This window comes from Rattus norvegicus, chromosome 2 (assembly GCF_021556685.1).
Source record: "Rattus norvegicus strain SHRSP/BbbUtx chromosome 2, alternate assembly SHRSP_T2T, whole genome shotgun sequence".
Classification (NCBI taxonomy): Eukaryota; Metazoa; Chordata; class Mammalia; order Rodentia; family Muridae; genus Rattus; species Rattus norvegicus.
The window spans coordinates 125,880,286-125,906,101 of NC_141535.1; the positions used below are offsets into that span (position 1 = coordinate 125,880,286).

At 38.8% G+C, this 25,816-nt stretch overlaps 1 protein-coding gene across 17 annotated transcripts in view; it reads right to left on the bottom strand.

Moving 5' to 3' along the window:
* Sclt1 (sodium channel and clathrin linker 1) overlaps window positions 1-25,816 on the bottom strand; it is a 158,798-nt gene that overhangs the window by 22,456 nt on the left and 110,526 nt on the right. For 13 of the 17 annotated variants that reach the window (XR_015659671.1, XR_015659669.1, XR_015659668.1 and 10 more), the window contains 1 exon segment: window positions 19,914-20,110. Coding sequence is in view for 9 of the 17 variants with exons in the window: in XM_087616678.1 (XP_087472804.1) it covers window positions 19,914-20,110 (197 nt within the window). In the remaining 8 variants the exon portion in view is untranslated. 17 annotated transcript variants of the gene reach the window in all.

Sequence of the window (25,816 nt, forward strand, 5' to 3'; positions counted from 1 at the left end):
AAGATGTGGCGAGACACAGATGCATGGTACCTGAGCACTGGTGACCAGCCATGCGGCAGAATGCAGATTAAAAATACGGAGTTAAGTTATGCTATAGTCAGAGGAGAGCCTAGTTATATGGCCAAGATATTTGTAAATATATTTTGAGTGTGAGTCTTATTTCTGGTAATATGGGACTGGAAGGAAGAAAGACCTAACTTATACAACTCACAGAGAAACTGAGTTGAGTATTTCTGATCTGAAAAAAATAAAACTTGAAGCCTTTTAAATATTAGCATTATGCATAAAATATTCCCAAAGTCTGAAAACTAGTTAAAAGGACAGGTACAGAAGGCAACAACATGTAAAATGGCCCCAAATCATCTTTTACTTTCAAGTGTTCCTTCTTGTCCTGTATTCGACCATCAGAATCCTTACTAATTCTAAAACAAGACCCAAAAGGAATTTTTTTCCCTTTACCACATATTTGTTTTGAACACGTATACAAATTGAGAAATTCTAACCTTAAGTTATTGTTGGGCTGGAAAGCTGACTCAGTGGTGATCAGTGGTACTTGCTGCCGAGCCTGAAAACATGAGTGCAACCCCAGAACCCACATGTACTAAGGCATATAAGCACCTCCACTCTCAATCGGCCTGTCAATCAACCAACCAATGAATGTATGTGAAGTTTACTGCTCTCTGTTTTTCTTATGTATTGTGATGCCATGATATAGACCTAGTGATGCATCCTCGCATCAAACAGTGACACAACTGTGTGTGAGAGAGTATCTGACTTTAGAATGTTGTATTTGACAAGGAGGTTTTGAATAGATGGTGTTAAAAATATTTTAATTTTTTTTTGAAACATACTTCTGGCTTTTCTCCTGAGGTGTATGTGCTGCTCCTGTTCTGGTCATAATAAAAACGCTAGCCCTACTACACAGTAAAAGCAGACTTAATTGTAACAGGTACTTTCTTGCTTTACTTAGGACAAATATTCCCAATTCCTTCTGCTCAAAAGTTTTTTGAGACAATTCAATCAGTTAGATTAATCAATTAGAGAACAGAATTATCTGACTCCCTCACCCTGTGAATGGCCTCACAGAAGAGTGTAGGTTTTAAACTGGCCATTAAACCTGCCTGTGACCCTGTCAATCTTGGCTACAGTGATCTGGATGGATATGTGGTCCTTGGCTCCAATGGTGTGGTTGCTTGTGGAGTGGAGCATTTCCACGGCATGTACAGGTCCACAAACTCTATGGCTTATTCTGCATGCTGAGGCCTTGCCTGCTCACTGGATTAGCTTTCTGTAAAGCTGTTCTATTTGTTTTAAACACTTGACACATAATTGCAAAAACTTGTGGGACTGGGAGTGACAATTCAAACATGCACTAAGATGTGACACAGTGGAAGTTACTTCTCCAATGCAACCATTTTGAAACTCGTTATCCAACATATACCCTCTTTCTCACTCTACTTCTTGGCCTCTAGTAACTAAAAGTTTACTATTTACACTTGTCCAAGTTTTTAGGTCTCACATACAAAGTTCTCACTCACATTTTTGTGCCTGGTTTATTTCATTGAACATAGTGTCTTCCAGTAATTCACCTACAACTGACTTCATTTTTTTTAATGGTAGATTACATTGCAAGCATGCATGCATGCAAGCAGATACACAGTTTTTATTCATCCATGCATTCACCAAGGAATCTATGATTTGTATACATTTAGGTTATTGTGGATAGCGTTCAACACACATAGGGTATGGGTGTGCAGGACTTCTTTGATATATGGATTTCATTTTATTTCATTTTCATTACTTTGTCAGTTGTATTGCACTACACTTCTATTTTCAAATTTTATGGATGGCTTTAATGCTTCCTATCATGACTGCACTAGTTTAATTTCCTAAGCCACTGTTCTCTCTTACTAAAATTCTTTCAATAGCTTTCTACAAGATTCCCAAGCTTTTCATTGTTGTGAATTGGTTCTAATGCTATTTGTGTTAATTTAGCTCCCCAAATTACATGGGGGCTCCCTTTTCCCAGTTGGCTTTGATTGGCAATAAAGTTGCTGGTGACCAATGGTTGGCAGGGAGACAGAGGCAAGACTTTTAGGATTTCTGGGCAAGAAACCATGCGAAGAAGAAAAGCAGTACCATCAACCATGTCAGGGAAGCAGGAGGATCAGGCAGGAGATCTTCATAAAACAGAATAACAATCTTGTCAGAGCCGGGGAGAACAGTCCCAGGAGGACTGCCCTGCAGGGGCCAGGGAAGCAAAGATGAAATATAGATTTACTAAGTATCAGCATCAGGAATATCAGAGAGGAGTGTGTGTTAGCCACTTGGAGTTAGGTAGTGGCCTAGCCATTGTGTCGTTAAGGCATATTAAAAATAAGGCTGAGTGTGTGTGTGTGTGTGCGTGCGTGTCTTTCATTCATGAGTCCAAAACATTTGGGCAAGTGTAGAGGAGGTGGGTGCACCTGCCTGGGAATTTAGAGTGGATTAACAATTTACTGCTACATTTCATTTTATTCTGAACATGATTACCAGACTGAGCTTTCCCTGAGAACAGAATCGGATCAGGTGACTAACTTCAAACATTGTCTAATAGCTTTCTTTCGTATTCTTATGCAGCTACAGTGTGTCTACATGACTGATCCTGGCCAAAGGAGGTAGAAAGTGATCTGAGTCACTGAGGAATTAAACTTCATTGCCATTCCTTATCCCCTGTGCCTGAGATATCAGAAAATCATGTTCAAGATAGTGGTATTTGTAGTAGCAGAGCTTCTCCAGCTCTTAGACATGGCCATGAGGATGAAAAACCTATTGCTGTGTTTCTCAACCTGTGGGTTGCAATTCCCACAGGGGTAGCATATCAGACATTCTGCATATCAATATTTATATTATGACTTATAACAGTAGCAAAACTACAGTTATAAAGAAGCAATGAAATAATTTTATGGTTGGGATCACCACAACACGAGGAACTATATTAAAGGGTCACAGCATTAGGAAGGTTGAGAATCACTGCTCTATTGATTAGTTCATGATTTTACTATGCTGTTGGTTTTAATTTTTACTTTTTTGGCTAAATCAGTTACTCTTTTCTTTTTTGGGGTATTAGGTTTTGTGTTTTGATTACAAAGGAAATAAAATCTGTATTTTCAATATATTTTTAATAATTAGCTCTTTGATTCATTTAGAATTTATGCTATATAAAGAACAATTTAAATTATCTACAATTGCTCCACTCTCCCACCACCTCTATCAGACTCCTGAACCATACAGATTAGCTTCCCTTCTTCTACTGATCCTCATTGTTCTCTGAGCTCTCTGGGACAAGCCAAGATACCCTGAGCAGCCTGGTACCCCGCAGGGAGACCTCCATTCTCCTGACACCTCTCCACCTATCTTAATTGGACCTGAGGCTCTGAAACTATACAGAAATGCAGGTCAGGAACTATATAGCCCACAGATACCCATCAGAGGCCTATCACACCAGGAACATTGAGGTATACCCCCCTTTGCCTATTACTTACTATAAGAATATCATCCAGTGACCAAAACCGTCCAGATGGCTAAAGGCCCCTGAACAAACACAATCAACAAAAGCCAGAGCACCTCCAAAGAACAGCTATCCCACTACAGAAAGCCCTGGATATATCAATACAACCGAAACACAAGAATATGACCTTAAATCCAATCTTATAAAGATGATAGAGGTCTTTAAAGAGGAAATTTTCCCTTAAACGAAATAAATGCCTTAAAGAAATACAAGAAAATACAATCAAACATATAGAAGTCTTTAAAGAGAAAACAAATAAATCCCTTAAAGATATACTGAAAAATACAATTAAACAGGTGAAGGAAATAAATAGAACTGTTCAGGACCTGAAAGTGGAAATAGAAGCAAAAAAGAAAACACACTGAAGAAATCCTGGAGATGGCAAACCTAGGGAAGAGAATAGGAACAACAGATGTAAGCATTACCAGCACAATACAGGAGATGCAGGAGAAAAGAGAATTTCAGATGTAGAAGATAATTGATATATATTATCTACAATAGAAGAAATTGATATACCAGTAAAAGAAAATTTTAAATCTAAAAACACTGCTGACACAAAACATCCAGGAAACCTGGGATTCCATGAAATGACTTAACTTGAGAATAATAGGTATAGAAGATGGTGAAGAATCCCAGCTCCAAGGCTCAGAAAATATTCTCAACAAAACCAGAGAAGAAAATTTCCCCAAACTAAAGAAAGAGATGCCTATTACCATGCAAGAAGCATGTAAAACACCAGTTGGACTGAACCAGAAAAGAAAATCCTCCTGCCACATAATAATCAAAACACAAAATCTTCAGAACAAAGAAATAATATTAAAAGCAGCACGGGTAACATATTAAAAGGTCAGGTAACTGGGATGGGGGATTTAGCTCAGTGGTAAAGCGCTTGCCTAGCAAGCGCAAGGCCCTGGGTTCGGTCCCCAGCTCCGGAAAAAAAAAAAAAAAGTCAGGTAACATAGAAAGGCAGGCCTATCAGAATTACACATGACTTCTCAACAGAAACTCTAAAAGCTAGAAGGGCGTTAGAAGGGCCTGGACAAATATTTTATAATCTCTAAAAAGCCTCAGATGTCAACCTAGTCTAGTATACTCAGAATACTGTCAATTACCATATATTGAGAAAATAAGATATTTCAAGACAAATCGAAATTCAAACAGAGTCTATCCCAAAGTACAGCCCTACAGAAAATACTAGAAGGAAAACTCAACCCAAGAAAGATAACTATATCCAAGAAAACATAGGAAATAAGTAATTCCCTACCAGCAAAAAAAAAAAAAAAAAAAAAAAAAAAAAAAGGCATGCACTTGCACATACGCGCCTGTGGACACACACTCACACTAAGATGATCATCATCAAAATAACAGGAAAACACTTCCGGTATTTAGCTGGAGTCCCAAACCGGCGGATCCCTGCCCGCAGCAGCTCTCTGCTCTCAAACCCCGTGGGAGAGAGACCTCACCGCCTGGACAGGTGGGCACTCCTGAGGCTGCAGAGCGGAAGAGACCACCAACACTGCCCACCCCTGCCCACATCCTGGCCCAAGAGGAAACTGTATATGGCCTCTGGGTTCCTGTAGAGGAGGGCCCAGGAGCAGCAGGTCCGCTGCATCTGAGACAACTCCGGAACCAGAAGGGACCGATCGGATAAACAGTTCTCTGCACCCAAATCCCGTGGGAGGGAGAGCTAAACCTTCAGAGAGGCAGACATGCCTGGGAAACCAGAAGAGACTGCACTCTGCACACATTACTGATTCCAGAGGAAAACACCAAACGCCATCTGGAACCCTGATGCACGGAAGCTCCCCGAAAGGGCGGCGCAGATCTTCCTGGTGGCTGCCGCCACAGAGAGCTCATAAGCAACAACCCACGAGCAAACTTGAGCCTCGGGACCACAGGTAAGACCAACTTTTCTGCTGCAAGCGACCTGCCTGGTGAACTCAAGACACAGGCCCACAGGAACAGCTGAAGACCTATAGATAGGAAAAACTACACGCCCGAAAGCAGAACACTCTGTCCCCATAACTGGCTGAAAGAAAACAGGAAAACAGGTCTACAGCACTCCTGAAACACAGGCTTATAGGACAGTCTAGCTACTGTCAGAAATAGCAGAACAAAGTAACACTAGAGATAATCTGAGGGCGAGAGGCAAGCGCAGGAACCCAAGCAACAGAAACCAAGATTACATGGCATCATCAGAACCCAATTCTCCCACCAAATCAAACACGGAATATCCAAACACACCAGAAAAGCAAGATCTAGTTTCAAAATCATATTTGATCATGATGCTGGAGGACTTCAAGAAAGATGTGAAGAACTCCCTTAGAGAACAAGTAGAAGCCTACAGAGAGGAATCGCAAAAATCCCTAAAAGAATTCCAGGAAAACATAAATAAAGAAGTAGAAGCCCATAGAGAGGAGTCACAAAAATCCCTGAAAGAATTCCAGGAAAACACAATCAAACAGTTGAAGGTATTAAAAATGGAAATAGAAGCAATCAAGAAAGAACACATGGAAACAACCCTGGATATAGAAAACTAAAAGAAGAGACAAGGAGCTGTAGATACGAGCTTCACCAACAAAATACAAGAGATGGAAGAGAGAATCTCAGGAGCAGAAGATTCCATAGAAATCATCGACTCAACTGTCAAAGATAATGTAAAGCGCAAAAAGCTACTGGTCCGAAACATACAGGAAATCCAGGATTCAATGAGAAGATCAAACCTAAGGATAATAGGTATAGAAGAGAGTGAAGACTCCCAGCTCAAAGGACCAGTAAATATCTTCAACAAAATCATAGAAGAAAACTTCCCTAACCTAAAGAAAGAAATACCCATAAGCATACAAGAAGCCTAGAGAACTCCAAATAGATTGGACCAGAAAAGAAACTCCTCCCGTCACATAATAGTGAAAACACCAAACGCACAAAATAAAGAAAGAATATTAAAAGCAGTAAGGGAAAAAGGTCAAGTAACATATAAAGGCAGACCTATCAGAATCACACCAGACTTTTCTCCAGAAACTATGAAAGCCAGAAGATCCTGGACAGATGTCATACAGACCCGAAGAGAACACAAATGCCAGCCCAGGTTACTGTATCCTGCAAAACTCTCAATTAACATAGATGGAGAAACCAAGATATTCCATGACAAAACCAAATTTACACAATATCTTTCTACAAAGCCAGCACTACAAAGGATAATAAAGGGTAAAGCCCAACATAAGGAGGCAAGCTATACCCTAGAAGAAGCAAGACACTAATCATCTTGGCAACAAAACAAAGAGAAGAAAAGCACACAAACATAACCTCATATCTAAATATGAATATAACAGGAAGCAATAATCACTATTCCTTAATATCTCTCAACATCAATGGCCTCAACTCCCCAATAAAAAGACATAGATTAACAAACTGGATACGCAACGAGGACCCTGCATTCTGCTGCCTACAGGAAACACACCTCAGAGACAAAGACAGACACTACCTCAGAGTGAAAGGCTGGAAAACAACTTTTCCAAGCAAATGGTCAGAAGAAGCAAGCTGGAGTAGCCATTCTAATATTAAATAAAAAAAAATTTTCAATTAAAATTCATCAAAAAAGATAAGGAAGGACACTTCATATTCATCAAAGGAAAAATCCACCAAGATGAACTCTCAATCCTAAATATCTATGCCCCAAATACAAGGGCACCTACATACGTAAAAGAAACCTTACTAAAGCTCAAAACACACATTGCACCTCACACAATAATAGTAGGAAATTTCAACACCCCACTCTCATCAATGGACAGATCATGGAAACAGAAATTGAACAGAGACGTAGACAGACTAAGAGAAGTCATGAGCCAAATGGACTTAACAGATATTTATAGTACATTCTATCCTAAAGCAAAAGGATATACATTCTTCTCAGCTCCTCATGGTACTTTCTCCAAAATTGACCATATAATTGGTCAAAAAACGGGCCTCAACAGGTACAGAAAGATAGAAATAATCCCATGTGTGCTATCAGACCACCACGGCCTAAAACTGGTCTTCAATAACAATAAGGGAAGAATGCCCACATATATGTGGAAATTGAACAATGCTCTACTCAATGATAACCTGGTCAAGGAAGAAATAAAGAAAGAAATTAAAAACTTTTTAGAATTTAAGGAAAATGAAGGTACAACATGCCCAAACTTATGGGACACAATGAAAGCTGTGCTAAGAGGAAAACTCATAGCGCTGAGTGCCTGCAGAAAGAAACAGGAAAGAGCATATGTCAGCATCTTGACAGCACACCTAAAAGCTCTAGAACAAAAAGAAGCAAATACACCCAGGAGGAGTAGAAGGCAGGAAATAATCAAACGCAGAGCTGAAATCAACCAAGTAGAAACAAAAAGGACCATAGAAAGAATCAACAGAACCAAAAGTTGGTTCTTTGAGAAAATCAACAAGATAGATAAACCCTTAGCCAGACTAACGAGAGGACACAGAGAGTGTGTCCAAATTAACAAAATCAGAAATGAAAAGGGAGACATAACTACAGATTCAGAGGAAATTCAAAAAATCATCAGATCTTACTATAAAAGCCTACATTCAACAAAACTTGAAAATCTGCAGGAAATGGCCAATTTCCTAGACAGATACCAGGTACCGAAGCTAAATCAGGAACAGATAAACCAGTTGAACAACCCCATAACTCCTAAGGAAATAGAAGCAGTCATTAAAGGTCTCCCAACCAAAAAGAGCCCAGGTCTAGACCGGTTTAGTGCAGAATTCTATCAAACCTTCATAGAAGACCTCATACCAATATTATCCGAACTATTCCACAAAATTGAAACAGATGGAGCACTACCGAATTCCTTCTATGAAGCCACAATTACTCTTATACCTAAACCACACAAAGACCCAACAAAGAAAGAGAATTTCAGACCAATTTCCCTTATGAATATCGACGCAAAAATACTCAATAAAATTCTGGCAAACCGAATCCAAGAGCACATCAAAACAATCATCCACCATGATCAAGTAGGCTTCATCCCAGGCATGCAGGGATGGTTTAATATCCGGAAAACCATCAACGTGATACATTATATAAACAAACTGAAAGAACAAAACCACATGATCATTTCATTAGATGCTGAGAAAGCATTTGACAAAATTCAACACCCCTTCATGATAAAAGTCCTGGAAAGAATAGGAATTCAAGGCCCATATCTAAACATAGTAAAAGCCATATACAGCAAACCAGTTGCTAACATTAAACTAAATGGAGAGAAACTTGAAGCAATCCCACTAAAATCAGGGACTAGACAAGGCTGCCCACTCTCTCCCTACTTATTCAATATAGTTCTTAAAGTTCTAGCCAGAGCAATCAGAAAACAAAAGGAGGTCAAGGGGATACAGATCGGAAAAGAAGAAGTCAAAATATCACTATTTGCAGATGATATGATAGTTTATTTAAGTGATCCCAAAAGTTCCACCAGAGAACTACTAAAGCTGATAAACAACTTCAGCAAAGTGGCTGGGTATAAAATTAACTCAAATAAATCAGTAGCCTTCCTCTACACAAAAGAGAAACAAGCCGAGAAAGAAATTAGGGAAACGACACCCTTCATAATAGACCCAAATGATATAAAGTACCTCGGTGTGACTTTAACCAAGCAAGTAAAAGATCTGTACAATAAGAACTTCAAGACACTGAAGAAAGAAATTGAAGAAGACCTCAGAAGATGGAAAGATCTCCCATGCTCATGGATTGGCAGGATTAATATAGTAAAAATGGCCATTTTACCAAAAGCAATCTACAGATTCAATGCAATCCCCATCAAAATACCAATCCAATTCTTCAAAGAGTTAGACAGAACAATTTGCAAATTCATCTGGAATAACAAAAAACCCAGGATAGCTAAAACTATCCTCAACAATAAAAGGACTTCAGGGGGAATCACCATCCCTGAACTCAAGCAGTATTACAGAGTAATAGTGATAAAAACTGCATGGTATTGGTACAGAGACAGACAGATAGACCAATGGAATAGAATTGAAGACCCAGAAATGAACCCACATACCTATGGTCATTTGATTTTTGACAAAGGAGCCAAAACCATCCAATGGAAAAAAAGATAGCATTTTCAGCAAATGGTGCTGGTTCAACTGGAGGTCAACATGTAGAAGAATGCAGATTGATCCATGCTTATCACCCTGTACAAAGCTTAAGTCCAAGTGGATCAAGGACCTCCACATCAAACCTGATACACTCAAACTAATAGAAGAAAAACTAGGGAAGCATCTGGAACACATGGGCACTGGAAAAAATTTCCTGAACAAAACACCAATGGCTTATGCTCTAAGATCAAGAATCGACAAATGGGATCTCATAAAACTGCAAAGCTTCTGTAAGGCAAAGGACACTGTGGTTAGGACAAATCGGCAACCAACAGATTGGGAAAAGATCTTTACCAATCCTACAACAGATAGAGGCCTTATATCCAAAATATACAAAGAACTCAAGAAGTTAGACCGCAGGGAGACAAATAACCCTATTAAAAATTGGGGTTCAGAGCTAAACAATTCACAGCTGAGGAATGCCGAATGGCTGAGAAACACCTAAAGAAATGTTCAACATCTTTAGTCATAAGGGAAATGCAAATCAAAACAACCCTGAGATTTCACCTCACACCAGTGAGAATGGCTAAGATCAAAAACTCAGGTGACAGCAGATGCTGGCGAGGATGTGGAGAAAGAGGAATACTCCTCCATTGTTGGTGGGATTGCAGACTAGTACAACCATTGTGGAGATCAGTCTGGAGGTTCCTCAGAAAATTGGACATTGAACTGCATGAGGATCCAGCTATACCTCTCTTGGGCATATACCCAAAAGATGCCCCAACATATAAAAAAGACACGTGCTCCACTATGTTCATCGCAGCCTTATTTATAATAGCCAGAAGCTGGAAAGAATCCAGATGCCCTTCAACAGAGGAATGGATACAGAAAATGTGGTACATCTACACAATGGAATATTACTCAGCTATCAAAAACAATGACTTTATGAAATTCGTAGGCAAATGGTTGGAACTGGAAAATGTCATCCTGAGTGAGGTAACCCAATCACAGAAAAACACACATGGTATGCACTCATTGATAAGTGGCTATTAGTCCAAATGCTTGAATTACCCTAGATGCCTAGAATAAATGAAACTCAAGATGGATGATCAAAATGTCAATGCTTCACTTCTTCTTTAAAAGGGGAACAAGAATACCCTTGGCAGGGAATAGAGAGGCAAAGATTAAAACAGTCACAGAAGGAACACCCATTCAGAGCCTGCCCCACATGTGGCCCATACATATACAGCCCCCCAATTAGACAAGATGGATGAAGCAAAGAAGTGCAGACCGACAGGAGCCGGATGTAGATCGCTCCTGAGAGACACAGCCAGAATACAGCAAATACAGAGGCGAATGCCAGCAGCAAACCACTGAACTGAGAATGGGACCCCAGTTGGGGGAATTAGAGGAAGGACTGAAAGAGCTTGAAGGGACTCGAGACCCCTTATGAACAACAATGCCAAGCAACCAGAGCTTCCAGGGACTAAGCCACTACCTAAAGACTATACATGGACTGACCCTGGACTCTGACCTCATAGGAAGCAATGAATATCCTAGTAAGAGCACCAGTGCAAGGGGAAGCCCTGGGTCCTGCTAAGACTGAACCCCCAGTGAACTAGATTGTTGGGGGGAGGGCGGCAATGGGGGCAGGATGAGGAGGGGAACACCCATAAAGAAGGGGAGGGGGAGGGATTAGGGGGATGTTTGTCCGGAAACCGGGAAAGGGAATAACACTCGAAATGTAAATAGGAAATACTCATGTTAATAAAAAAAAAATAAAAAAAAAATAAAAAATAGCAGGAAATAACAATCACTGGCCATTAACATCTCTCAACATTAATGAACTCCATTCCCCCCCCCCCCCAAAAAAAGATCCAGGAGGTGAAAGATCCATCATTCTGCTGCATACGATAAACATACCTCAGGCATTACCTCAGAGTAAAGGGCTGGAAAAGTTTTCTAAGCAAATGAACTCAACAAGCAAGCAGAGTAGCTATTCTATTATCTAATAAAATTGACATTCAACCAAAATCAAGCAAAAGAGACGTGGAAGGATACTTCATACTCATCAAACAAAAAAAATCTACCAAGATGATATCTAAATTCTGAACATCTATACCCCAAACACAAAGGCACCAACATTTGTAAAAGAAATATTGCTAAAGCTTAACTCACACTTTGAACCCCACACATTAATAGTGAGAGACTTCAACATCCTACTCTCACCAACTGACAGGACATCCAGACCAAAGCTAAACAGAGAAATAATGAAACTAACAAACATAATGAATCAAATGGACCTAACAGACATTTATAGAATATTTCAGCCCAAAACAAAATACCTTCTCATTCAAGCCTCCACATTTTGGGCTTAGGGGATCATTTAAACAAGACCTGGCTTTAAAGACGACATAGAAAACCAAATACAAAGCAAAAATTCCCAGTCAGAGTTACTAGATTCAAGTACTTATAGTTAAGAGTCAGCTGTCTAGGCAGGTAGTAGGTTTGTTGACTATGTGAATAGCAGCAATGGTAGAATATTCAAATAAAATTTTAGGCCAAGATTACATTAAAGTAGGATTGCTCCTTGGAATACTGATTAATCCTAAATTGCTTATTTCATGTAGTATTTCTACTCATTTCTCTGTGAGTATACTTAGCTACCTTTTGATGCTATGCTAAGCATCTAATTTTCATGGAAAATTGATTTGAAAAGATTCTTTATATTTAATTGGGACTCTAGGAGCAGTGGACCGACACAGAAATGAAATCTAGGGATGAGTGGAGAGGTGGACCTACATTGGAGCCTGGACATTCACAGTGACAGCAGCGATGCAAAGAATAGAAATGCAGCAATGCAAACTGAAATCCTCTTTTGACAGTTTCTTATTCTCAATAAAATGGCAATTGAAGTTACTGTATTAGCTACTTTTCTATTGCTTTGATAACACACCACAACCAAGGCAATTTATAGAAGGAAGAGTTTGAGGCTCAGGACTTAGATTCATATTTGAATACATAGTCATATCATCATCATGTTGGGAAGTGTGACAGCAGACAGGCATAGTCACTGCGGCGGACAGCACAGAGCTCACTGGTAGAACCCCAAGCAAAAAGCAGAAAGAGGAACTGAGGATGGTGAGAGGTTTTTAAACCTGAGGTCCTGTGTGGTGTACTGTGCTCATCCAAAACACTAAGTATAACCAAATGAAAAACTCATTTTTTTTCTTCTCAGATCTACATCCAGCTTTACCACATGCCACACAAGGTAAATATTTAAAATATAAGAGCATATTAACATCTTGCAGTCAAGAAAGATCTAAGATCAACTCACTATAAAATAACTCTAATTAAAAATAATGTGGCACAATACATGCAACATTAGTTTAAATGACTTTGGCATTAATTTGCCTTACTAGTTTTAATAATACTCTACATCTACAATCTATTTTAACATTCAAGTTGCTGCCACTGGCTGGCCTCATGACCAGTTTGCATTCAATTGCATCAGTGAGTACATACCAAACCGCCTCAAACTCTTCCTTCTATAAATTGCCTTGGTTGTGGTATATTATGCAGTTTGCATTGCAATTAGCATTCCGTTTACAGCGACTGTAATAAAATGGAATATTCAAAAATTAGTATTTTTGAATAGATAGGGAGAGAGTGGGCAGCCTTGTCTAGTCTCTGATTTTAGTGGGATTGCTTCAAGTTTCTCTCCATTCAGTTTAATGTTAGGTTTGTTGTATATGGCTTTTACTATGTTTAGGTATGAGCCTTGAATTGCTGATCTTTGTAAGACTTTTAACCTGAAGGGGTGTTGAATTTTGTCAAATGCTTTCTCAGCATCTAATGAGATGATCATGTGGTTTATTTATTTTGAGTTTGTTTACATAGTGGATTATGTTGATAGATTTTCATATATCAAACCATCCCTGCATTCCTGGCATGAAATCTACTTGATCATGATGGATGATCGTTTTGATGTATTCTTGGATTCGTTTTGAGAGAATTTTATTGAATATTTTTGCATCGATATTCATAAGGGAAATTGGTCTGCAGTTCTCTTTCTTTGTTGAGTCTTTGTGTGGTTTAGGTATAAGCGTAATTGTAGCTTCATAGAAGGAATTGGGTAGTGCTCCTTCTGTTTCTATTTTGTGGAATAGTTTGGACAGTATTGGTATGAGGTCTTCTATGAAGGTCTGATAGAAGTCTGCATTAAACTCATCTGGTCCTTGGCTTTTTTTGGTTGGGAGACTTTTAATGGCTGCTTCAATTTCTTTAGGTGTTAGGGACTATTTGAGTGGTTTATCTGATCCTGATTGAACTTTGGTATCTGTTTAGAAAATCATCTATTTCATCTACATTTTCCAGTTTTGTTGAGTATAGGCTTTTGTAGTAGGTATCATGCAAAACTCAGGTAACAGAAGATGCTGATGAGGATGTGGAGAAAGAGGAACACTCTTCCATTGTTGGTGGGGTTGCAAGCTGGAACAAACACTCTGGAAATAAGTTTGGCGGTTCCTTAGAAAACTGGACATAGTACTACCTGAGGACCCAGCTATACCACTCTTGGGTATATACCCAAAAGATGCTCCAACATATAACAAGGACACATGCTTTATTATGTTCATAGCAGCCAGAGGAATGGATATAGAAAATGTGGTACATTTATACAATGGAATACAGCTCAGTTAATGGATGGAACTAAAAAATATCATCCTGAGTCAGGTAACCAAGTCACAAAAGAACACAGATGGTATGCACTCACTGATAAGTGGATATTAGGAAAAAAGCTCGGAATATCCATGATACAACTCACAGACCATATGAAGCTCAAAGAAGGAGAAGCAAAGTGTGGGTGCTTCAGTACTACTTAGAAGGGGAACAAAATAATCATGGGAGGTTCAGGGAGAGAGGGACATGGGAGAGAGAGGAGGGGGAGGGAAAAAGGGGGGGCAGGATCAGGTGTGGGAGGAGATGGGGAAGATGTACAGAGGGTCAGGAAAATGAACAGAGTTGTGTAGCAGTGGGGAATGGGGAACTAGGGGTAGCCACTAGAAAGTCCCAGATGTCAGGAAATCAAGAGTCTCCCAGGACCCAACAGGGATGACATTAGGTGAAATACCCAAGAGATGGGAAATAGAACCTGAAGAGACTTCCTTCAGTAGATAGATATGGCCCACAGTTGAGGGATGGGGCCACCCACCCATCTCAAAAATATTAACCCAGAATTGCTCCTGTCTAAAGGAAATGCAGGGACAAAGAGTGGAGCAGAGACTGAAGAAAAGGCCATCCAGAGACTGCCCCACCTGGGGATCCATCCCACATGCAGCCACCAAACCCAGTCACTACTGGCGATGTCAAGAAGTGCTTATTGACAGAAGCCCAGTATAGCTGTCCCCTGAGAGGCTCTACCACAGACTAACCAATAAAGATGCGATGCTCACAGCCAACCATCAGACTAAGCATGGGGACCCCAATGGAGGAATTAGGGGAAGGACTGAAGGAGCTGAAGGGGTTTGTGACCTCATGGGAAGAACAACAATATCAACCCACCAGACCTCCCAGGGACTAAACCATCAACTAATGAGTAGATATGGACAGACTCATGGCTCTAGCTGCATATATAGAAGAGGATGGCCTTATCTGGCATGAATGGGAGGGGATGCCCTTGGTCCTGTGGAGACTTGATGCCTTAGTGTAGGGGAATGCTAGGGTGGTGAGGTGGGAGTGAGTGGGTGGGTGGGTGAGCACCCTCATAGAAGCAGGGGGTAGGGGAGATAGGATATGGGGTTAGCAGTGGGGAAATGGGGAACGGGGATAACATTTGAAATGTAAATAAAATAACCAAAAATTATTATTTTTTACTATTTATAAATTCCATATCTGCATATAATATATTTGACCAAATCCAACTTCATTTTCTCTCTCTTTTTTTTTTTTTTTTGGTTCTTTTTTTCGGAGCTGGGGACTGAACCCAGGGCCTTGCACTTCCTAGGCAAGCACTCTACCACTGAGCTAAATCCCCAGCCCATTTTCTCTCTTTTATTTTGAAAAACAATACAATACTGAGTTCAATTTGTCCTATCTATATATGCACAGGAGTGTGGTCTCTTTCAGCAGCTATCAACTGTCAATAGCTTTTCTATAGGAAAGAGGAGGTAATGAGGCTATGCTCCTCTCTCTTCACCTGTTGACTGGCTTGATCTTATGTAGGCAACCGGAGCTGCAATGACTTCACAAGCACAGTAGTCCTGTCATATTCAGAAATCCTGTTGTCTAAGTCAGTGCCCTATTGTAGTAAAAAGTCACTGTGACCATGGCAACTCTTATAAAAGAAAGCATTTAATCAGGGCTTACTCATAGTTTTCAAGGGTTAGGCCATTACCATGGTGGGAAGCATGGTGGCATCCAGGCAGACATAGTGCTTTAGAAGTAGCTGGGAGATCTACATCTGGATCCACAGACAGCAGGGAGGGGGAGGGGGAGGGAAAAGGGGGAGTGGGAAGGGGAGGGGGAGGGGAGACAGAGAGCAGGTTTGTCATGTTTTTTTGAGATTTGGGATGTGGTTTTGTTGTCAGAGAAAGGGATGTAGTAGAGACATCCTATCATTGGCTTGGGGTCCCAGAGGTTTTCTCTAAGGGAAAAGGTGAGCCATGTCCCTTACACGCCTTACTCACAAGGCATGCAAATAAAGAAAGACATTTCCCATAAACTTATCAAAGCAAACTGGTAATACATGGTACAGAGGGTACATTAAAACCATGTCAAAAAACCAGGACTGATAACTTAACAAAATGTACCAGACCAATAATGAGTCCAAAGACCTCACCTGTACTAAAAGAAAAAGACATTAAACATGGAGCTGTTGATGGCCTTGTCTGCCATTTCAGCACTCACAATTGTAAGTGTGCGGGTTTGTGTGTCACAGGATTGACAGGCGGAGAGCTCCTAACTGTCTCAGGATCTCAGTCATACTGCTCAGTGCAACCCATTTGAGTTTCTGTCTTTCTATCTATCCATCTGCTCACTCACCTATCTGGACCAGTCCTATCTCACCTAGTAGGTTCTCTATGTAACTGCTTGACTCTGCAGTCCTGAGGCTCTATGTCTCTAGCTGCTCTCCAAATGGGCTAATATCTTATCTTACTTCTGCTGTGGATCTTTTTGCATGTATAGCAGCTGTCTGCCTTCAGCAAGGCCTTTGAGCTTTATGGCCTATTTAATCCTTTTATAGTCACCTGTAATCTCTGTATACAGATACACACACACACACACACACACACACACACACACACACACACACACACACACAGAGTGTAAAGTCTAATGTGTGATATGAGAGTTAATAGAAAGTTAATATTAGTAGTGGAGATTAAAATAAAATAACCTGCAATTGTCAATAGACAGCTACCAAGAGAAATGGTAATTATTTTATAAACTGTAGCCAGTAAAACTAATACTGCTTATAAATTTACTGTTAATAAATTTTGACATTGTGATAGATGCAAATGTGTTTATGTTCCAGGTTTAGCACACTCACAATATTTTTTATTTTATGACTTTAAATATAATATGTATATCAAAGAGTCTCACTTTATACATTCTGTTGGAACCCTTCCTCTGATATCCTTCTTTTAAGTACAGTTAACAAGTTAACAGCCTGACTTCAATGTTTACTGGGAAGCTTATACTTAACAAGGCCTAAAGCAAACTTTAAAGCTTGCTGTAAAGGTTATTCCTGGGGTCGGAATGGCTTAGTGGTAAGGTGCTTAATGTATAAGCATGAGGGTCTGAAGTTGCATCCTATAAACCCCAAAGCGGGCAGATGGGGGGATTATTGAAGCTCTCTGGCCAACCAGTTTAGTTGAAACAGCTCTAGGCTCAGTGAAGAGATCCTGTCTCAAAGGTAAGGTGAAACATGACTGAGAAAGACACCAACATCAAGTTTTGGTCTCCTGAGGCACATACAGGCATACATTACCATCTCCTGCCCCACAATACTAACATTCATACACTAACCTTTACACCAAACCAAAAAATAAACTCAATCTAAATAATCAACCAACAAACCAATCATAACCTTACTTGTCCTGCACCTGCTTGCTTCTCTTTGGGCTATTACAGTATGGGTCTCTTTCTCTTTTGCATTCTGTCTTTTATGGTCTGTTTTTAAAGCATACTTCACTGTTTTTAGAACAATTTTAAGTTTGTTACAGTCCATTTCATAACATCTACTGAACTTTTAAGTGGACAGGAACTCAACATTTTTATCTTAATACTTCCTAGTATCCTTTGTCACTGGAATAATCGTAACTTCTTTCTGAGGAGGAATCAGAAAACTTTCTTTCTTTAAAACTTATTTATCTACCTTTCTCTCTCTCTCTCTCTCTCTCTCTCTCTCTCTCTCTCTCTCTCTCTCTCTCTCTCTCTGTGTGTGTGTGTGTGTGTGTGTGTGTAGGTCAGAGGACAACTTTATGATGTTAGATCACAAAGCAGGTTCTCTCAATGTGCTAGTGACGCTGTCCTAAGATGTTGGCTGAACCCAATACCTAACCCAGACCAAATTTTTACCAGGTAAACAGGATTCTTGCTGGGTAAACAGAAGCCTAATCTCAGCATTCCTCAGGAACCTCATGAGGCATGGTTTCATCTGTCAGGAAAGCTACTACTTCTTCTCTGCTCTCAATGGTCAACTACCTTGGGCAAAGTGCATCTAGTTCCAAACTACTCTCAACAGTCTGTATCAGGTTAAAGTCCCCATGCTAACTCCTAGAATATTCTGGCCGGTGTGCTGCTTTCTGATGCTATAAATAAAACTGCCCCCCCCCCCAAAAACCCCAATGACAACAACAAAAAAGCAACTGACAAGACCCTTTCCATTGAGCTGCTGCTGCTGTTTTCTACTCTCTGAGGCAATCTGACAGTTTGTCAGAGTGGTCTAGTTCCTAGTTTCATGGTTTTACTGCAGCTCACTTATTTGTGGTGTCAGTTCTCTCCTCCCACCTTTATGAGGGTTCAGGGGGATGGAACAGGTTGCTGGGTTTATACACAAGCACTTCGCTTGCTGAGCTATGTCACTAGTCAATGAAACTTTCTTTCTTTTTTTTATTATTAACTTGAGTATTTCTTATATACATTTCGAGTGTTATTCCCTTTCCCGGTTTCCGGGCAAACATCCCCCTCCCCCCTCCCCTTCTTTATGGGTGTTCCCCTCCCCATCCTCCCCCATTGCCGCCCTCCCCCTAACAATCTAGTTCACTGGGGGTTCAGTCTTAGCAGGACCCAGGGCTTCCCCTTCCACTGGTGCTCAATGAAACTTTCTTAAAGGGTCAGAGAATAAACGTTTCAGGTTTTTTAGACCAAATGGAGTCTAAATATTGCATGTAAGAGTCTATACTTTTGTGTCCTCTCCAAACTACGATATCATGTGGAATATTCACTAAATTAATAAAAACAAGAGATTTATTTTGATTTATAATGCCAAATTTTCTTTCTCTTTTTGATGTGCATGTATGTGGTATATACATGTATACTTCTGTGTGTACGTATGTGTCCATGCAGAGGCTAGAGGTCAATATCTGATGTTTCTGTCAATTACTCTGTATGTCTCAGTAAAGCTGGAATGTATTGAGTTAGCTAGGCTTTCTGGAGATCAAGCCCTAGAATCTGCCTCTTCTTAGTGCTAGTACACACTACAATGCTTAGCTTTTACTTGAATGCTGGGGATCTGAATTTGGGTCTTTATAATAGTGCAGCAAGCACTTTGGCCACTGAGCCATCTCTGTGGCCCCATGCTTAACATTTTAGAGTACTTCAGCAATTATTTTCTGAATAAAATATAACATCCAGACTTACATTCTTTTGATGTGTGTATGTGCATGTTTATATGTGTTTGTCTGTGTGTGCAACTATGGATGGTACCTACTTTTTTGTTTTTGAGACAGAATCTGTCACTGATTAGGAAATAAGTAAGTAGGCCATTTTATCTGGTATTACAACCACATGCCACCATAACTTTTTTTTTTAATGTGGGTTTTGGGGATCAAATTCAGGTCTCTGTGTTTGCTAATACTTCACTGAGTAAGCTATCATCCAGTCCCCATGATCACACAGTAAAAATAAACAGAGCAGAGCATTATAATATGGTTTTAAATCATTTCTTCTACAAAGTATCAATTGTTAAACAATTATCAATAGTGGACTTACTCTATATTGCTGGTCTGTAAAAACGTTAGCAAACAACTACTGACAGTGGACCTACTTTAGACTGCTGATCCTCATTTCTGCACTTTCCGTCAGTTTCTTGGTTTCTTCTTTCCACCTATTGGCCGTCTTTTGTTGAGCTGCCAAAAGATGCCTCAGTTCAACAATGGAGTTCCGATTACTGTCCTCCATCTCTCTCAGCTGAACTTCAAACCCATGCTCCTTTATTGAGAACTGATGCTCCATTGTACTGACCTAAGGAGGAAAAGGAACAGTCACTTTTCCTTCAGTATTCTAGGAGTTCTGTCAGTCAGTGTCGCATGCAAAAGGAGTAATCCACTGTGCTTAGAGACTCAGAAACCGCTGGGTGAGCTATCTAGTAAGGAGTTAAACTTACAGTGTGTCTCCACCAGAAATGAAAACTTAATCTATGTATAACTTAGTGAAAACATAACTGTCACGGACTGTAAATTTGTAACACTTTCTCATCATCATAAAATGCCAGCAGGAAAAAGTATGCAGTATAACAAGATATTCTTTCTCTTTTGCTAGAATCCACAAGATGTATTCATGGTTTTGGTAACTGCTGGAGTTTTACTAAAATCACTATGTACAGAGAAAGAGAAAGAGAAAGAGAAAGAGAAAGAGAGAGAGAGAAGAAACTTTTCAAATTGTTTTCCATAGTGCTTTGTAAAATAAAGTAAGAAAATAAAAGACAGAATTTTGTCAGTTTGGGTATATTAATAAGCAATGTCATATTTCAGAAATAATTACTTTTAGAACCTCATGTAGAATTGCCAGCATTATATTCCTAGGAATCTATATTATAGTAAAACATTTTATTGCAGAAACAAATTCAATTAGAATTCCCTAAACAGTTTTCTTAATTGAAGTTGAGGAAGGATTTCAGTTCCAAAGATGTAAAGCATCCCTGTATATAATGAACCATCTTTCTTGTACAAACAGATTGGAACTAGAATACTTTACATTGTTCCGTGATTATTGAAGAAAAATTTGGAGGAGAAAGGCTGTAAGGTGAGCTGGCTTCTTTACTGTACTAAAGAGATAACTGTAAAGAACACCTACCATATGGTATTTAAAACTTGTATGTCATTAGAAAGAGATGGCCAGTTTAGCTTTGAGTACTTTATGAAATCTATCTAAATTAGTACTCAAAATATAATAAGTAAAAAACTTAATCTTGCCATTTCAAAAACCACTAAACAATTCCAACAATAAAAACAAATATCTTGTCTTTACCATCTATTATGGTAAGACTCTTGTCACTTGATCTAAAACTCTTAAATAAGCTTGTCTAAACAGTAAACAAACACAATGTCAGATGCTATTAATACAAGTCATTGAAGAACAATCGCGCACTGATCCTTGTGTTTCCCTGCTATCAGACTGTCTGCTGGCTCCTTGCTCTGCTGTACCTAATATTTCAGAATACTAGATTCTGCAGCTTTTCACTTGAAGTTTGTCTCCTTCTCCTGCATCTCAGTCTCCACCATTTCAGGGAATTGATGGATCCCGGGATGGAATTTCATTTAGAGAACAAAACGCCCAACCTCTCTGAGTGACTGTCCCACACAGGAACTGGTCCATTAATTTTAGAATGTTGTTTTCCTACTTACATCCCTTTTGTCAGAAAACTGATAGTTGCCCAAGATGGTGCCATGTTGCTATTCCCTTCCTTTTCTGTTATTAGCACAGGTGGTGCTGGCTACATGTTCCATTTGCCTAGAATAATCACTCCCCTGCACTTAACTTTCTATTTGATTTTTAGAACCAGTTCAATTATTGCTTATCCCGGGAAAGTTTGCTACTACCTAGACTGAGTCAGGACATTTTTTATAAGCTTTCTCAGTGCCCCATGCTTTCCCTAAAGAAGGGCTTATTAACTTTTAATTATATGTTTAAGCTTGACCACTGCCAAACGAACCAGAAGCTTCTAGGGTTGAGTAGAACATCGTGTTTACTACTGTCTCTTTAGTCTCAGACCACAGGCTTTCAGGGTACATCTGGTGTCTTTGTAACTAAAGCTTTTTAGTATTAAAACCCAGTGTTTAAACAACCCCCAAAATTGTTTAGGTTATATAATGGCAAGTATAAACTGTACATCTTTGGTAATGTCAGAAGGCAATGGGATAACGATTGGGTCTCCTACTGAAAATTTCCCACTTGCAGTAATGTTCCGAATGATGGGTTGGAAAAGATAATCCTCCTTTATCACTTTGTAACTTTCATTTGCAGTGAAATATCCACATAAACATTAAATAGGATGACTGAACCTATTCCACTAAAAATAATTTAGACACTTAACAAGTATTCACAAGAAAAGAGTCTTGATTGATAGAGAGAAAGGAATCATCTACACAGAAAGTTGGTAATAAAAGGAATGCAAATTTTTTAGGGTTAAAGAACTCCATGTCATAATTTATGTGCAGTCAAGTGACCACCAACATCTCATTGCTTTATTTTTGGCTGCTTTCAGTTTATACACTGAAGATCGTACACTTTTCTAAGATTCCTATGCTGTCAAAGAATCAGCAACAAAACAGCCCATTTCTGAAAGTGTGATTTTTCTATAAGATAGAATTGCAAGTAATGAGCTAAGATGCACTATCTCTTCATCATCAATGATTTTCCTTTTGTTATATACAGATTTGGTGGTATGTATTGCATTAATAAGACTTTAACAAAAATCATCATTCTGATTTCCAAAATAGATCAGTTATCCTGAAATGTTAAAGATGTACCAGAGTACAAAGTACAAAGTACAAAGTACCAGAGTAGGGTAGTAAGTCCACTCATTCTACACCCTCCCTAGCATAAACGCTAAAAACCAAAGACATATGCACATTGTGAAACTATGAAAAATAAAAATGTTAGAGACCAATGTCAAACTCCTGGAATCCTATAGCTCAGAAATAGTTTTCTACAGGACTGTTTGATTTATGAATTCTAAAGCAGCAATTACAACATGGAGAGGATTACTGTATATCTACTTAAACCTGGGACAGAAATATAAGTGAATGGCAGTTTCTGATGTTATTAAAATGCTGTTGAAATGAATTATTAATCTTAAACTATTGAGGTTACTTATGGCTCAAGTTTAATCGATAAGATTATCTGCACAGTTACTGTCATTGCAACTCAGCAGTTAGTTAAGAGTGGTTCTTATTTTTCCTAACTTCGTGAACTCTTTAGATACTATTTTAAAAATAAAGTAGTTTTAAATATTTTATGTAATTAAATCTACTACTATGGTTAACATTCTCCATTTTTTGTTTTGTAAGAAAGCTTTATCTCATCTATTGAATACTTAGCTATACTGCCTACTCACAGTTTCCAAATGGAATAAATTTTATAAGAGTAGACTTTAAAACATATGAAAATACTTAGTGTGGGAACTTTCCTAAAGCACATACCAAAGTTTAAAATGTGCTCCGGCCCTCATCTTCCAGTTTTCAGAGCAACTTTGTTTATGTCCTGCACACCTCTTGTCTATCTTGTCTTCACCTCAAACAGTGATTCTCAACTTTTCTAATTCCGTGGCACCCCCTTTTTTAAAAATACAATTCTTTATGTTGTGGTGACCCACAACCATAAAATTATTCCATTGCTACTTCATAACTGTAATTTTGCTAGTTATGTGTTGTCATTTAAGTATCTGATAAGCAATTCCTGTATGGGTCATGACCCACAGGTTGAGGATTGCTGACCTAGAAGAAGGGTTTAAAATATTCTTTTCTTGCTTTTTAGTTAGGGACTTGCAATACAATAACTCTGACCAAGACCTGGACTATACTGCTTGTTCACGTAATCAGGTTAGCTTCACTCCTATTAACTTTCCTGTTTGGATGTTCAATTTTGCTGTATACCGATATAACAAATTAATTGCCCAGATTAAGGTAACTCAAGAGTAATCCTCAAGTGCCCTGACTTCAGTATTTACTTACGTAAACAATAGCTACTCTTCTGATCATATCCTTATGAGCAGCTATATCTATCCTTCACCTTTAGTAATGGAATAATGGATTGCAAGGCTTGTATATTATATGTCTGGCTTCTTTAGCCTTACGTCTTTGAGATGCATCATCAAGCACTGCTTATAAATATACACTGGTTTGCACTGCTGTGTTTATTCTACTACATGAATGTATCACTACTTATATAACCAGATGTTGATGACTGTTTAAATTGTTGTCCATATTTTGGTTAATAGTTCTATAATCGCTTGTGTACATGTTTTTCTGATCATAAAGTGTGTGTCTGTGGGAGTACAGGTAGGGCTATTTGACACAGTATGTATGTATACACAGTTTTCTAAGATTTTGCTAAATAAAAACTGTTTGACTTTAGATTACCACCAGCATGTATTCAAGTCCCAGGTCCCTGATATTGCCAGTTTTGAATTTTAGTCATTTTTGGAAGTTGTGTGGCATTATCTCATTCTAATTTTAATTTACTTTTCCTCAAAAATACTAAAGTTGAGCATATTTTTGGAATATACAAAATAAGACATCTGATGTTCTGTGTCTTCTTATTAATAAATTTAATTATTCACTGGTAAGAACTGTTATATACACTTTTAATTAATTAGTTTTGTGGTGTTGGGATAGACAACCCAGAGTCCTCTGAAGCTAGACAAGCACTCTAGAGTGAGCTGCAACTCTAGTCATTAATGATGCTTTTGACCACTGAAAGAAAAATCTTAATTTATTTTTTAAGAAATTAGGCTGAGTTCAATTCCCAGCAACCACATGATAGGTTACAACCGACAATAAGGGCATCTGATGCCTTCTTCTGGCACGTGGATGTTTATGCAGCAGAGCGCTCATTCTTCTTCTTCATCATCATCATCATCATCATCATCATCATCACCACCACCACCACCACCACCACCACCACCACCACCACCACCACCACCATCAGAAATTAGATTTCTGTTTTTAAGAAATATTACACAAGGACATGAAAATTTTCTCTTGTAAATCCAGATTGTAATTAATTTTTAAAAAAGTCATTTTTAACTTTTACTTTTGTGTACACATGTGTATGTGCATGTAAGTTAAGTGCCCTCAGAGTCCAGAAGAGGGAGTCTGGTTTCCTGGAGCTGGATTATAGGTGGCTATGAGAGCTGGAAACTGAACTCAAGTATTCTGTAATAGGAGTACACACTCTTAACCACTGAGCCATCTCTTTAGCTCATGTATTTTATTTTCAAGTTTGCAAGGCAATATAAACTGCTTTGTATATATGGTATGATGAAAGAAGTCAAGATTTTTTTTTGTTTTTGTTTTTGTTTTTAATTCTTTTTTTTTTTTTTTTCCCAGAGCTGGGGACCGAACCCAGGGCCTTGTGCTTGCTAGGCAAGCACTCTACCACTGAGCTAAATCCCCAACCAAGATTTGTTTTTTAAACATGGACCTAAATGACCACCAGTGTGTTTCTGCTTCAAATTAGGTCATTATCAAAATGAAATTTATTCACCAATATATCAGTATTCTGATGTTGATAATACTGTCTTGTAACTACAGCTTTATATTAAGATCTGGCAATATAGTTCTTTTCCATGTTTTTTATATTTCACAAAGTAAAAATATCTTTGTAAGACACATTGCTATTTGTCACCTCATTTTGTCAGATTTCATATTCTTATGAATGCTTACAGCCCTGGATACCTGCAACAGTATAGTCAATAATTATGTGTTGACAGGAAGGATGTCAGACCATGACATGATTCCTTTAATCAGCAATAAGCAAAGTGAAACACCAGTACTGCTACTTTACCTCCTCACTGTGAGCCTGGAAAATGGAGATCTTTATTATAAAAAGCTAATGACACTTTTCAGAAAAATATAGTAGAATGGAGAGTACGAGATGCTGATGGAATAAGGTGTGAAAGAATATAAAAGGTAAGGATTTTTCTCAGAAGACACTTTGCCCCTTGCA